We start from the raw sequence: 13918 nt of genomic DNA on the forward strand, positions 1-13918 counted from the left end.
ATTAATATACGAATTATAGGTATATCTTAATTATTCTCTTATGGACTTACTCAACGTTCCAGAAAGTATGTATTTGCGTCAAAACAGGCCAGACCCAAGAACAGCAATACTCAGAAATATTTTTTATATAACCAGAGTTTAAATCGGAGCCCTCTTACTTGAAATTGTTAAAGAAATTAAAAAAATATCATCTTACGATTTGTAGTGGGTAATAGTACATCCGATTGGTGTCTATTTGAGATTGGCGATCCACTACACAAGATTCAATCCGAATGATCTTAAGTGCTTCGATGCCGTTTAAAATTTGGGTCGAGATTTATGAGAGCCCGAGCAGTTAGAACCTGTTGCGTAATCCCCAAAATATACAAGTAAATTTGCCCTTCCTGGCAATATGGAGTTGTTCGTTTATACTGTGTACGAGAATAGCCGCGTTTTTCTATTTCTCTAGGAATCGTTTGAGCACACGCGATCTTTTATTTGAATAAAACTTCGCAAAAATGTTTAGTTGATTGCTCAAATTTATGGCATCAAAAGACTGTTCCTTCTGTTCGCGATAATCTTATAGGTTTTGTGGATAAAACAAGGGTGTAACGAAGCGCAAGAAGACTAGGGTCTGGCACGCGATTTGGTTTAAGCCAATAAATATTGTCCTATAGAATATATCACATGATGTCTTTGTAGTTCGTGTTATGACGTTTTTAGGCTTGGATTCGGATGATTAACTCGTTATTTTTCTAACGCAAAATACGAAATGGACATAAAATATTATACAAAATTGTGATATATTGCAGTTTGGAAATACGATCTACTATAGTTCTACTTAAAAAAGGGGAAAATAGGACTAAATAAACCATTTCAAGCACAAATAAAATACGCTTTAAAAAGGGAATTATCCGCTAAGCCTCTATTTTAGAGGCTTCTCAGCGTCAGCAGGTAGGAAAGAGAGAAATTGAAAGTAGGTTTTGAAAATACGCCGCAACACCCTAACCAATTGAGATTTTTTATTTTCTTGTTCGAAGGACGAGAATCGAATCCGCGATATCAGTTTCAAAGTGGATCGTCTAATCAACTGCGCCACGCGCCTGTCTGACATGACCCGAAGATTAAAATTGGCTGAAAAACCAAAAGCGCCACATTTCCGTAAGTATATTTTTGTTGGTCCATTGGAAAAAAAAGATTGTTATGGTGAGAAACAAATTATAAGTAATGACAAATACATACTTTATATGCAATGTAAATAATTCCAAAGTAAAAAAAAAACTTAATATTATTTTTGGTACGTGTACTTTTGTACACACACAAATCTGGATTTTCTCCCAAGTGGATATTCGCTAATAAGCGGAATGGGGAATGTTGTAGTACCTACTTAAAGTGGCCACTTAACCCAGCCAATGACAGGTCATAAGCCCTGTAAACGCTCGAATATCCATAATCCTGAATTTGAAAAAAATTCTACCTCATCTCTGTAGGGATATAAATAAAAAAATAATAAAAAAAAAACTTAATCATTATTTATTCATGTGGACTTCGAATAAGTATTTTATAATATCATACAGGTAAGAAAATACTAGATTTTTATAGAATATTCGACCAAGTATTCTAGGTAAGTGCTATATTTTTCTTGGTAGATTATTTTTTGACGAGAGTTTAGTAAAGTACTGTTCTTCTCAGTAAATTGTAAAGGGGACTAAAAGTAAACAAAGTTTTGAAAGTGAACAAGTTAACTTTTTAATTTGAAATTATTTCGAGTACCTGGTTTAGTAAGACAAAAAGTTATTTTGTACAATATTGAAAATATCGTCGATTTAGCGATAGTAAGTTCACCAGATTATAAGATTAATTCAAACAAATAAGTGTCGCAAAATGTAACTGCATAGACTTGTTTAATCTCCACTAAGTTTAAAGTAATTCAAAAAACCTTTGTTGCACAAAACTTACGAGCATGGACTAAATTTTGGTTAAGACCAAATGGACATATTAGTTTATTGCTAAACTAATTTAAAAAGCTGAAACCTTTATTGACGAGGGTGAGATTTATACGAATTATTCCACTTACTAGACACGCCTAAAAACAGTTTTAGAACCGACAGATATGTTTTGAAGTGATACATAGAACTGTCAGAAGCAGGATGAAGGCAGAGTAAATGCGGTTGAAATGCGATCTCTTAGAAGAAGGTATAGGAAATCGATGTATAACAGAGTTACGAATCAAACTACAAAATCAGGCGGGAATGCAAATCTGAGAGAGATATAATTGAAAAGATCATTACGATGGTTTGGTCATAAATATAATTATATATAAGATGGACGACAAGGACGGTGAAGAAAGACGCAGCATGATCGAATAAACTAAAATCTCAAGTCTATTCATTTCAATAGCAGACGCAATTGAAGTGTACGATTACCAAGATGTACACGTGGTGTGTAAGAGCCTAGGAATGTATATAAAAAATAAAAATATACGTATTTGGCTTTCTATCCTTCCTGCCTACCCTACGGGGGAATGACATGATGGTAGTAGTAATAGTACCAAAATCAATTGGGCAAACAAACTATTACGCCGTTTCCCCGTGGGGGTAGGCAGAGAGAACACCACTTTAGAACTTTTTTGCATACAGACCTCGCTTCCTCTACACTCGCCAATAAGGAGAATTCACGCGTTTGCAAATGAATACGCAAATGATATAGATGAATTCAATATAACACTTTTGAATTTTAAAAGACAATGTTTCGATTCATTCTCATTATTGATAATATTGTAAACAAATCTCTCAAACTTCTCGGTTTTATCAATAGAATGACGACGGACTTCAAAAATATTAATACCATCAAAACTCTTTATTGCTCACTAGTTCGACCCCATCTAGAAGACGCTTCTCCTATTTGGTCTCCATTTTACAGGACTCATATTGACCATATCGAGTCTGTCCAACACCGTTTTCTGAGAAAAGTTGCATGGTTGCTCGGATAACAAAGGGGTAATTATTCATATTTTGAAATAGAGCTATCTTAATCTGTCTTCATTGGAGAGACGTAGAACTGAGATGGACCTAACATGCATTTTAAAAATACTTAATGCTATAACTGATGTCCCATTTCTGTTGCAATCAATTTCTTTTCATGTTCTCAACCGTGACACCTGAAGTCAAAATCTGCTATTTATTATATCTTCTAAGAGCAACTTTTGTTTTTATAGAATGTGTAGACTAGTCAATTCGTCTTTGGGATAGATCTTCCGGCTTTTCGTAGATCTCGTCACGACTTAACAGTGTGGGATGAAGTTAGATTGGCATGGTTTAGCTCAAAGACTTGCGTCTTTCGTTTTTATGAATATATTGTATAATTATTTTGCCCTTGTTAGTCTTTGCTACATAGTTTTATGTTCTTTTTGTTCAGTTTCTGTTATTTATGTTTCTTCATGTAACTGTTGTAATTGGCTTAGGCCGTATATATAATAAATAAATAAATAAATAAATAAATAAATTAATTATCTTAATACCTAAATACTAGTATGTAGATTTAACTCTGTGCGTAAATCTTCCGATTTTTAAACATCTTGAACAATTGGTTATTTTTATTATACAGGATGATCTTAATCGGCAAGAAGACATATTAGCATATTAAAAAAAACAAATGGTTGCTTACTTCTGCAGGGGAGAAGTGAGGGGAGCGCGGCGCGGTATCAGACTCCCCCCTTCGCCCTCCTCGTTTCACCCCTGCAGAAGTAAGCAACCATTTGCTTTTTTTAAATGTTTATTTATTTAAACTTTATTCGTTCTAAAAAAATATTTTAATGTGCTAATATATCTTCTTGCTCATACTGATAATCGTGGTTTCGGATGTGACAGGGTTTAAAGAACACCCTGTATAACAGCAGTAACCTGGTCTCACAGCCGCCGCTAGCTTGATAGAACAAAATATAAGGTAACAATTAAAACTCTAAAGTTTATCATTTAACGGCATACGCTGTATTTAAATTTAGACAACTATATTAAAAAAACACATATCGTTTACCTTATAACTGGTTCTGGGGATCCCCCCACGCTCGAGCACTCCAGGCGCTGGTCTCGGCCCTCAGTGGCCTGCGCCCTGGCACCGGGCCCCACGCGCGGGGGCTGCGGCGCCGTCAGCACGGTGAGGGCGTAGCCCTGCGCGTGCACGCTCTGGCCCGAGCCGCCCGCCTTGACGCGGCACTCGAAACGCCCGTTGTCGCGCTCGTACGAGGCGTTGGAGATCAGCAAATCGTAGCGCCCTTGTTCCGGCCGGTAGTCAAGCCTAGAAAAAAAACATTACTTGAATTTAGATAATAAGGTAGATTTTTCTTTTACCCTTTTATAAAAATAAAGCGCTTTTTAACGCATTATCTCGTATGGTAATATTGTATTATATAAAAATGAAGAAAGCGATAGGAAATCAGCAAATCGTAGCGCCCTTATTCGTAGTCAAGCCTGGAATAAAATATTTAATAATTTTATTTCGATCGTATGGTACATTCTTTTCTCACATCCTTTAACTTTTCCTTTACTAAGCATCCAAAAAATACACATAACCCGAACGGGGGGACCAAACGACCCCAGCACCTACTTGTATTTGGCGTCAGGAGAATAAAACATTGGAAGTGTTTATGACCGTGCAATAATTTATTCATGTTTTCGCGTACACTTATTTCACGCATTCGTGAATTTTATTCATTTTTGTTAGTTTGCCGAATGCTTATGTACATGAAGTAAAATTGACACTTGTTTTATTTACGTCGTTTTTTGTTTTGATATTAAAATAGAAAAAAAAACAACTATTTCAAAATTTTAAAACAAAAGCAGGAAAATGCTTATTTCTATTAACTTCACGATTTATCACGATTACAAAAAAATATACGGTTAATAGCTTTATAATACTTGAGTTATCGAATTAAAATCAGTCTATGGGGGATTCGAATCCCCCTCTTCGGTTCGGCTGGGTTAATAAATTTAGCAGTGAAAGAGGATGCGCGATCTGCTTTTTTACATACAAACGTATTTTTGTATTTTCTCCCTATATATATATATAAATGTTAAACTACTGAGTGTTCATTTAGATTCAGATTTTTCTATTCATTCTCAGGTCAATTAAACGGTAAGTGTTGGTTTCTTCAATCTTCGACAAATCAAATCCGTACGGATAAATATTCCTATAGACGTAACTAACGTTTCTGTGAATGCTTATGTCGTTGCGCGTCTAGATTACTATAATGGAATATACGCAAATCTCCAAAAATATCAAACTGATGAACTTCAATCTGTTTTCAATGCAGCAGCAAGGTTTATTTACGTGAAGAGACGGGTACGTCTCAAAACCGGTAGACATAGAAAAGTCGGTAAGTGGTTATATACAAACATTTAATAACAATTAGAAAATAACATAATTATATTTTATCTTCGCATAATATATTACTGTATGGCACAGAGCAAGCGGTTTCACTCATAAAGGAAAGAACTCATTTAGTTCTGAAAACCTTTCGGGGTAGCGGAAACAAAGAACAGCTTTATCAAGTGAAAATAAAGGTATAGATTATAACCAAATAATACAAATCCTATAGAAATGAGCGAATCTTTGTCTCGGATCTAAATTACATTCGGAGTTCCGTGATTGTATACAAAATCACGGTATGGACTATTTCCATTAAGATTGAAGCAGTAATGTAGAATCAGATTTTCAGTACTTAATTTAAAGAGTCCAGAGAAACTCCCACAAAGGTTCCCGGCGAACTTTAGAGACCCACTTCATCCGCGAACCAAATTAAAATATCATTCATTTATTCACTAAATTTAAAGGTATATTTAAGATCAATAGGGTTATACATATCGAGTATAATATTAATTTACGACTTGCCTCAAATATTCGGTTTTATACCACAGTAACGGTATGGTATTTTTAATTGCCTAATTGAAATAAGGTTCATAAACATCAAACAAAGGCCTGGGGATTAGGACCGGCGATATATTATATTTTAAATATCAAATATTCAGTTGCCGGTGTGACTCTGTTATGAATAATGGATTTTACTCTATTTTATTTAGTTCTATCCTGTTTTTGTGTGCCGCGTGCTGAGGATGTCTGATTCATGAATTTTAAAATAAAAGAAAAAAGTAACATATTTTATCCGACTGTGAAACATACATTCTTTTTGAAAATTCACGCGTGTATTCCGGCTACAGAAACAGTGGAGCAAGGTAAATGTTATGTGGTTATTCCCAAAAAGGGAAATGTTCGGAGTGAAAATAAAGGACAGGAAAACGAAACAAGAATTTTAATTTTCTTCGGCAGTTCGAGTTAAAAGGAATTATAGCCCGTTTTTCGTGAATCTTTCTTTAATCTTTCTTGTAGGTTGTGAATCTTACCCAAAATGGATTAAGCGAATGAAAGGAAACAACATTAATAGGGGACTGATAGTGAAGAAAGTGATACAGGAGGCCTAAATTATGTATATCAAATGAAAATCAACCGAGATATAAACGGAATAATTCACGAAAGGAAGAAATATTCGCCGGTGAAATGTCACACCATCACAACCTGTCAAAAACTTTGACATTAATAAAGAATACTGACTCCAAACATTTTCCCAATGGTACGATATTTGACGTTCACAAAAATTCGGGGAATTCATAAATTCTAAGACCTACATTAGACGGCTGTCAAAAGCCTCCCATTAACTATTCCGAGCATTCTCGAGGAATTATCAACAACACTTGTTCGAGAGGAATACCATAAACTTGTATAATAGGAGCGGAAGTTTCTAGAGACGCCGCGAACGAACGAAAATTATAATGAAATTTTTAATGGCTTTTCACGGGAGACGTTTAAGAGAAGTCGACGCATATCAATTGATTTCAATTTCGATTCACGCCATACTCTCGTTTTTAAATTAAATTCGATTTTCGATTGAAGGAAAAATTCGAGTGGCCCACTACGAAATGAAATGAAATTTGAGCGCGGTTTCATTTTGCCGGCGATTGATGTCAAATGGAATTTCTGGAAATTTGATTAGAAGGTTTTGTTTACATTGATCGTCGTTTTACTAAGAAAAAAATAGCGCAGAAAAAGCAAAAGGCGGAGACCCATTTCCTGTAAATTTTATGCGATTATTATTTCGTGTTGAGTAATTTGAATTAAATACATAACCTCGTTTTCAATATTTAAAAATCTGACTAAATAATTAACACTTAATTGAAATAACTAACTAGCTACAATGTACCCGTATAACAGTAAAGAAATTACCCTTCGAAAATACAATAATACGAGTAATTAACGAAATTGATTTCTTTTTATTCGAAGGAGTTAAGCAGTCATTTGAATTGCAAAGGTTAATTACAAAAATTAGTTAAATGTTTCAAATTCACTAAGTTAGTTTTCGGAATCGCCCTTGAGCACCAATTATTAATTCAAGGAACAAAGCGCGTAAATGAGATTTCATTGTCTACTGATTGTCATTAAGATATATAATAAATAGTACCTAATGAATAAATTAGATGGGATCAATGAATTAATTTAGAAGACGTATATTACAAGTATTTCAAGTTATATTTATCTTTCGATAGAAAATATAACTGTGTCATTAAAGAGTTTTTTTAAGTTAAAGTAACAAATCAAAGAAAAATGAAACGAAGCAATGCCGAGTAAATAAAACTCAAGACTTAACTGCGAACATTATCAGTATCTTGTTTAAAAGTATCGAGATAATCTAGAATGCAGACAAATCGGAAAAAATTCTTTGCTCGAGTGACCGGGTACTGTATCAAGAATGAAGTCGATCCTGTTTCTCGAGAAAAAAGGTATTATATCGGAATTTTCAAAAGAAATAAACTGTTTTGTAGCTCGGAGCTCGTTCTTCGCGTAGCTCTCGTAATAGCGTATCTAGGCTACGGTAGTCATTCTACTTGACTTGAGAAGCACAATACAGGTACACAAATAACAGGGAAACTGGCGATAACTCACAAGCACGGTGGGATGAACGTCGATATTCAGATGAACGAGATAGAAAAAGACGCAAAATAATAAGGAAAAGTGTCATAAGTTAAATACACGTTTCTAGAGCGAAGTATCTGCTAATTGTTTCGATGTTTTCGGGATATCGGAAATAGGAAAGAGAGTTACAACATCAAACGGAAATAAAGGCGCGCTATTAAGTCCAGGTAGTTCCGAAAGCTGACAAAGCTTAATGACGCAAACCAAAATGGAAGTAGGGAAACACGCGTAAATTGGTTCTCTGATTGCCATAGAAAATGAAGAAATCAATATATTATATTTCACGGGTTCGTTCAATGCGTCATTAAGGTAAAGAAAATTGCACAAGAGATCAATCCTTCGGTTTGTTTGAAAGTTGGTTTGAATACATTTTTAACTGATATTAATGTCCGGCTCACTATTGTTGTAATTTAATCAAAGTTCAAACCAGTTTGTTGCATGATTGAACCGAGATCAAATCATTCGTTTTTAGGCGATTTTGGTATGATTGATATGACTTTTGACCGCTTCGTAAGTCCATTAGCCTCCGACGTGATAAGCTGGTAGGAACCTTAATAACATAACAAATGATCGCCCTGACCACACTGGTTGTTATCTGGAGGTTCGGTTGGAGGGGGGTGCCAAATAAGACCAATAGATGTCAACGGAGCGGCTGCGGCTATAGTACGAGTATCTGGTATCTGGTAACGGGACATTCGCCCGAGGTCACTAACACGCGTGTACCACTATACACCTATTCAGCACTATACCACTACCACCACAGCACTGGTACGGGGGGCGATTCTTCAACTTGCTCGTCTCGGGTGAGTGAAACCGAAAATAATTTAATAATTTTTTCATAAATAAAAATTCTTGAAAAAAATAGCATGTTTTAATTTACCTAAATTACAAACCCTTTTTTTACAGATTACAGATATGTTCGATACATACAATAATTCTATCATCATAATAAATTGAATCCCCGGGTTTGAAAGAAAAACACATTTATATTTATATTTGGATAATTTATATGGCGCCGTTTTTGTGAAAATCGCCTCAAGGGCGCTGTAGAATAAATAAATATCCCAGCATGTCTTGTAGCTACAAAGCGCATGGACGGTTAGGATTCTTGTTTCTCGTCTCCAGTTATGATATATAGGAGCTAGATTACACGTCTTGCAGCTACAGAGCGCATGGACAATAAGAAATCTAGCCCCTATTTACATTTCTATTTTTTCATTTGACAATGGAGTTTAGAGTTTTAGTGATATTTTAAAAAATGAAAAAAAAACAAATTTATAAAAATAGTAGTTAGATAACAACATGTCTTGCAGCTACTGAGCGCATGGACGGTTGGAATTCTAGACCTCATTTACTAAATTTTGATATTTGATAGTTGATAACATTTACCTATTGAAGCTAGAAAACTAATCGTCTTGCAGCTACAAAGTGCATGGACGAATGAAATTCTGGCAACTTAAAATTATCAATAAATTTTCAAAAACAAACATTGAGCATAATAGTACATTTGTAAAGTGTTCGTGCTAAAAAGTAAACAATAAAAAACTAAACAGATAAAGCACTTCAACACTATGGATAACATAACAGATAAAAATATCAGAAGGGTAGCTTTCGTAGATGTTTGGTAAATAGTATTATAATTACCTGGTAAAATATTTTTAATCTTGAAACGTAAAAAGTGCATTTAAATTTCTGAAATGCAGCTTAAGACAATTTAAGGGTGAGTCCTGGAACCTATTTTAGAAATAAAGTTTATTGAAAAATAAGAGAAAACTTGGGATCAGTTAGTATTTACAAAAGTAAGACAAAACTCGAAAAACTTTTAATTAAATAAAATTCTGGAAAGCTTAAATTAAAAGATTCTCAGCGCAGTTTCAAACCACGAAATAACTTTGTTTTATTGCTTCGTGTTGTAAGTAATAGTAACTATTACACGATTAGTAAAAAAAGAGTAAAATGCTGATACTGGTGCGATTTTGGTGCAAGATACTGGTTTATTAGGTCAGCGAGCTAACTTTAAAACCGGCACATTAAAATAAACACATTATTGCCATCCGATAAAAGTTATCAATATTTTTTTTTAACTTTAACGTTTTGACAATTTTCACCGCAATTTTTCGTAGCGACAGAGTTCAAGAATAAGTGCTTGGTGTTGTAAGATTACAACCGGATCCAGGAGTGGTTTGAGACGCCTTCCATAGGTGTTCCACTTCCCAAACCGGTAGTTTAGTGTAGAAGGGATTCGAACCCGGCACGGGCGAAATGAGAGTCGGGTAAATACAGCACAGCGCAAACATTTTATGCATCCAAGTCATAATATTATGAACAATACCCAGTAGCATGCTAATAGCGTCATTTTTTTATTTTTTTAAAATTTAAATTTCATTGATAAACCCTTACGGGTTACATACATTTAACAAAATATTTTCACTTTTAAAATTCAGATTCTACTGTTAATAATAATATTTTTAACATATTTTGTAAGGGAGTCTTTTGTTTAGTTTTGTCTGGTAGTTTATTGTATAATTTCAGTCTATGGTTTATAAGTCTCGATTGTCCTTTTATCGTTTTAAAAGATTGTATATAATATTTTTCTGATATTCTCGTATTGTGTTCATGTTCACTACAGTTTTTTTCAAGTTTTAATTCTTCGTCTACAATTACATCAGTGGCTAATTTATGAATAAATTTTAAAGGTTCTAGTTTAAAGAGTTCAGTTACATTTAATTGTTTAGTTTGTTCAAAAAGTTCTTTAGCTGTTAGATAGGGAAGGTCATATACTAACTTTAATATTTAATTTTGAAGTTGAATGCTATTGCAGGGTGCAGAATTAAATTAGGTTATTAATTTATTCTATATGCAGGCGGATGAATTCAGTTCTGTGTGCGAAATAGAACCAGAATCCTGGACGAGTGCTTTCGACCCGATGGTTACTCTCAAGTGAAAATTCTGAACAAAGAAATCGAGCGTAGAAAAGCACGCCTCGTTATGTAGTGGTTGGAACGTTCGCCTACCATTATTTAGGTCCTGAGTTAGATACCTGCGGTGCTATTTTGAACCGCTATCGCGGCCGTAGAAAACATTTTTTTCTCGCGTATAGGCATACAAAATCTTTTTTTACGGTCTCGAAAGCGTTTGGAATATCACCTCCTGGCAGGTTGGACGTAAATTTAGATTTCAAATTTCGTTTAAACTTCCGTATTTCTTACTGACTGGCATCTGAAGTATAGGACTGACCACCTTAACTTCATGTAACATATGATCGAACTACGCTGTATTCGGTTTGCAAATACAGTGCCCTATGCACCACTGGGTGCGGAAAGGAGTGACGATGATGATGAATTTGTTATCAGGTACGTAGAAAGTACGATTGCAGAATGTTGGTATACGTTATATCTTTAATCTTCCCGAATTCGACCACATAACCGAATACCGCATGAAACTACACTGGCTCAGTATTAGGCATAGAAGAAACATTCACATTCTGTCACTTCTTCACAATATTAAAAATAATCTCACTCCGCCAGTTTATCTGAGAAAGCTCTTCCAAGCTCTATCACAACATGGACTATCTCTTCGCTCTAGTACCGAGAGAACCCTTTTAATACCCCTTCACCGCTCTAATTCACTTGTCTCCTCTTTCACAGTAGTAGCTGCTCAATTGTAGCATAATCTAACCACTAATGTAAGAGACGCTCTTTCATTATTTGCATTTTAATAAATATTGAAATGCTACTATTTAAATGTTTGAGCTGTTCCTTTCTCCTATTTCTTTTCTTCCCATCACCTCTCCTCTTCTCTCATCATAGCATAGTGTAAATTTTTAGTTAATTTTTGTTAAAAAGTTTTGTGTAAAATTATAAGATTCGGCATAATTAACTAAAAAATGTCCATGTACTTGTAATTTTCTCAAACTGAACGGTTTCGGTTGGAGAGAAAAAAAAATCCTACCGGTAGGTACAAACCAATATGCTCGCCCTTACATGTATATAAATTGTTTATGTATATAGTGTTAAATAAATAAATACATGAAGTACAACGTTTTTGAAAAAAAATCACCAGATGAGAAAGTTGAGAAGCGTGTTTTGGTCATTTAAAACGTCTCCTTTAAAAAAATCCCGATATTTATAATTTTCTGTTTTACGTTTTTTTAGTTTGGACCGATTTTAATTTAGGATTAATTCGTTGAATTCAGAAACTTAAATTAGCATTTGCTAATAGTATTGACATTTCATTATGATTTCACTATGGTAATGCTAAATGTTTTTTTACTTAAATACATGCAGACTGAACACGGATATTTAAAATGAGATTCATCTGATACCAGTTTTATTTACTAAATTTGGACCGGATCGTGATCGGAAATCAATACATTGATATAGTGATATGTATTCTCTTAGTAAAATTAGTAAATACAGAGTTGCAATTTGACTATATAGTATTTGTACATATTTGGTTGCCTTAAATTAAAAGTACACTATTCAATTTGGTTTTACGCAAACGTTCTAAACATTTTAATTTGTTTTCGATAGACTGCCATATTTTTAAAGGGGAAAACCAAGCATGTATGTATCATTACTGTATATCCTTACAACCCTAACCTCTAAAAAAAAATTCTTTTTTTCTCATTCCAAACTCATTATCTGATTCCACATTCCTCATCTTTGAATATGAATAAAGTAATGTACTCTTATTTCTTGTCGGCCTCGTGGTGTAATGGTCAGCGCATTTGCCTACCAAGCGAGAGGTCTCGGATTCGATTCCCGACATGGTTGATACGAAATATTTATTTTAAAAGGTGTTTTCAGACCAGAATATTTAATAGTCCCTGGACTGGTACCTGAAGCGTGAGACTGATCATTTTACCTTCATGTAACAAAAAATATAAAAATACGATGCAATTGGTGTACCAATGCAGTGCCCCATGGACCATTAGGTGTAGAAAGAGAATGATATGTACAAGCCTTATTTCCCCATTAAAAAACGGCCATTATTTTTGTTGATTAGGTTTTGTTCATGCATGTATGTTTAATTATTGACAGGAGCCGTGGAGCAGTTGGTTAGACGGCCATCTGGCCAAACTGTCGCCGTGGGTTTCATTTCCGCTAGTTGCAAGAAAAAAACCGATAGTATTTTTTAAAAATTGGTCTGGGTCTTGTGGTGTATTTTTTGTTACCTCCTTTCATATTCCCTCTATCCCACCGACTGAAAAGCCTCTAAATAGAGGCTAAGTGGGTTATTCCTTTTTAAAAAAATAAAAAAGTTTATCAACAATATTTTTAGTATGTACGTATATTTTTAGTATGTTTGCAGACTGGCTGGATTTCCTCCCTAGGGAGTTCTATAGATGTAAATTTGTTGCAACAGAGAGGGAAAACATTTTTGAGAAGGGAATATGGAAGTCTAGACATTTACAGGGCTTATGACCTGTCATTGGCTTGTTTAATTGGCCACTTTACACACTGTGTAACATTCACCATTCGGAATCAACTAACTGGTAAAATGAGAAGTATAAAAATTGGAAAACTGTTTTCAGGCGTTGCCTAATAGGTGAATTGGTTTGGCCGGATGAATCTCGCCCACATGATAAAGGTTTCAGCTCTTTTTCTTCATAAAACTCAATGGATGGAAGAGTTGGGGAAATGTGGATGTTAAAATATAGGCAGAATGGTGAATTTTACACAGTGTGTAAAAAGGCCTCTTAAACCAGCCAATAACAGATCATAAGCCTTGTAAATGCCTAGACTTCCATATTCCCTTCTCATGTTTTTTCCTTCTCTGTTGCAACAAATTAAGACCAAAATAATAATTATACATTCTTGTATTCATAATTATTTTTAGCAGAGATGCTGGATTACAACATCCTCAAATTTCGTTGGCGAATTTTTCATTTATATATACCCAATTAAACTGAAAG

The 13918-nt window shown here is 34.5% G+C and overlaps 1 protein-coding gene across 1 annotated transcript in view; it reads right to left on the bottom strand.

The window, feature by feature from the left end:
• The window catches only part of ed (hemicentin protein echinoid), a 209790-nt gene that overhangs the window by 33823 nt on the left and 162049 nt on the right, over positions 1-13918 (bottom strand). Inside the window, exon 3 of the mRNA XM_088224342.1 lies at positions 4015-4275. Coding sequence (XP_088080468.1) covers positions 4015-4275 — 261 coding nt within the window. The remainder of the gene's footprint in view (positions 1-4014; positions 4276-13918) is intronic.

Source organism: Micrasema longulum, unplaced genomic scaffold, assembly GCF_059751315.1.
Source record: "Micrasema longulum isolate JH-2025_06_02 unplaced genomic scaffold, ASM5975131v1 h1tg000279l, whole genome shotgun sequence".
NCBI classification, from domain to species: domain Eukaryota; kingdom Metazoa; phylum Arthropoda; class Insecta; order Trichoptera; family Brachycentridae; genus Micrasema; species Micrasema longulum.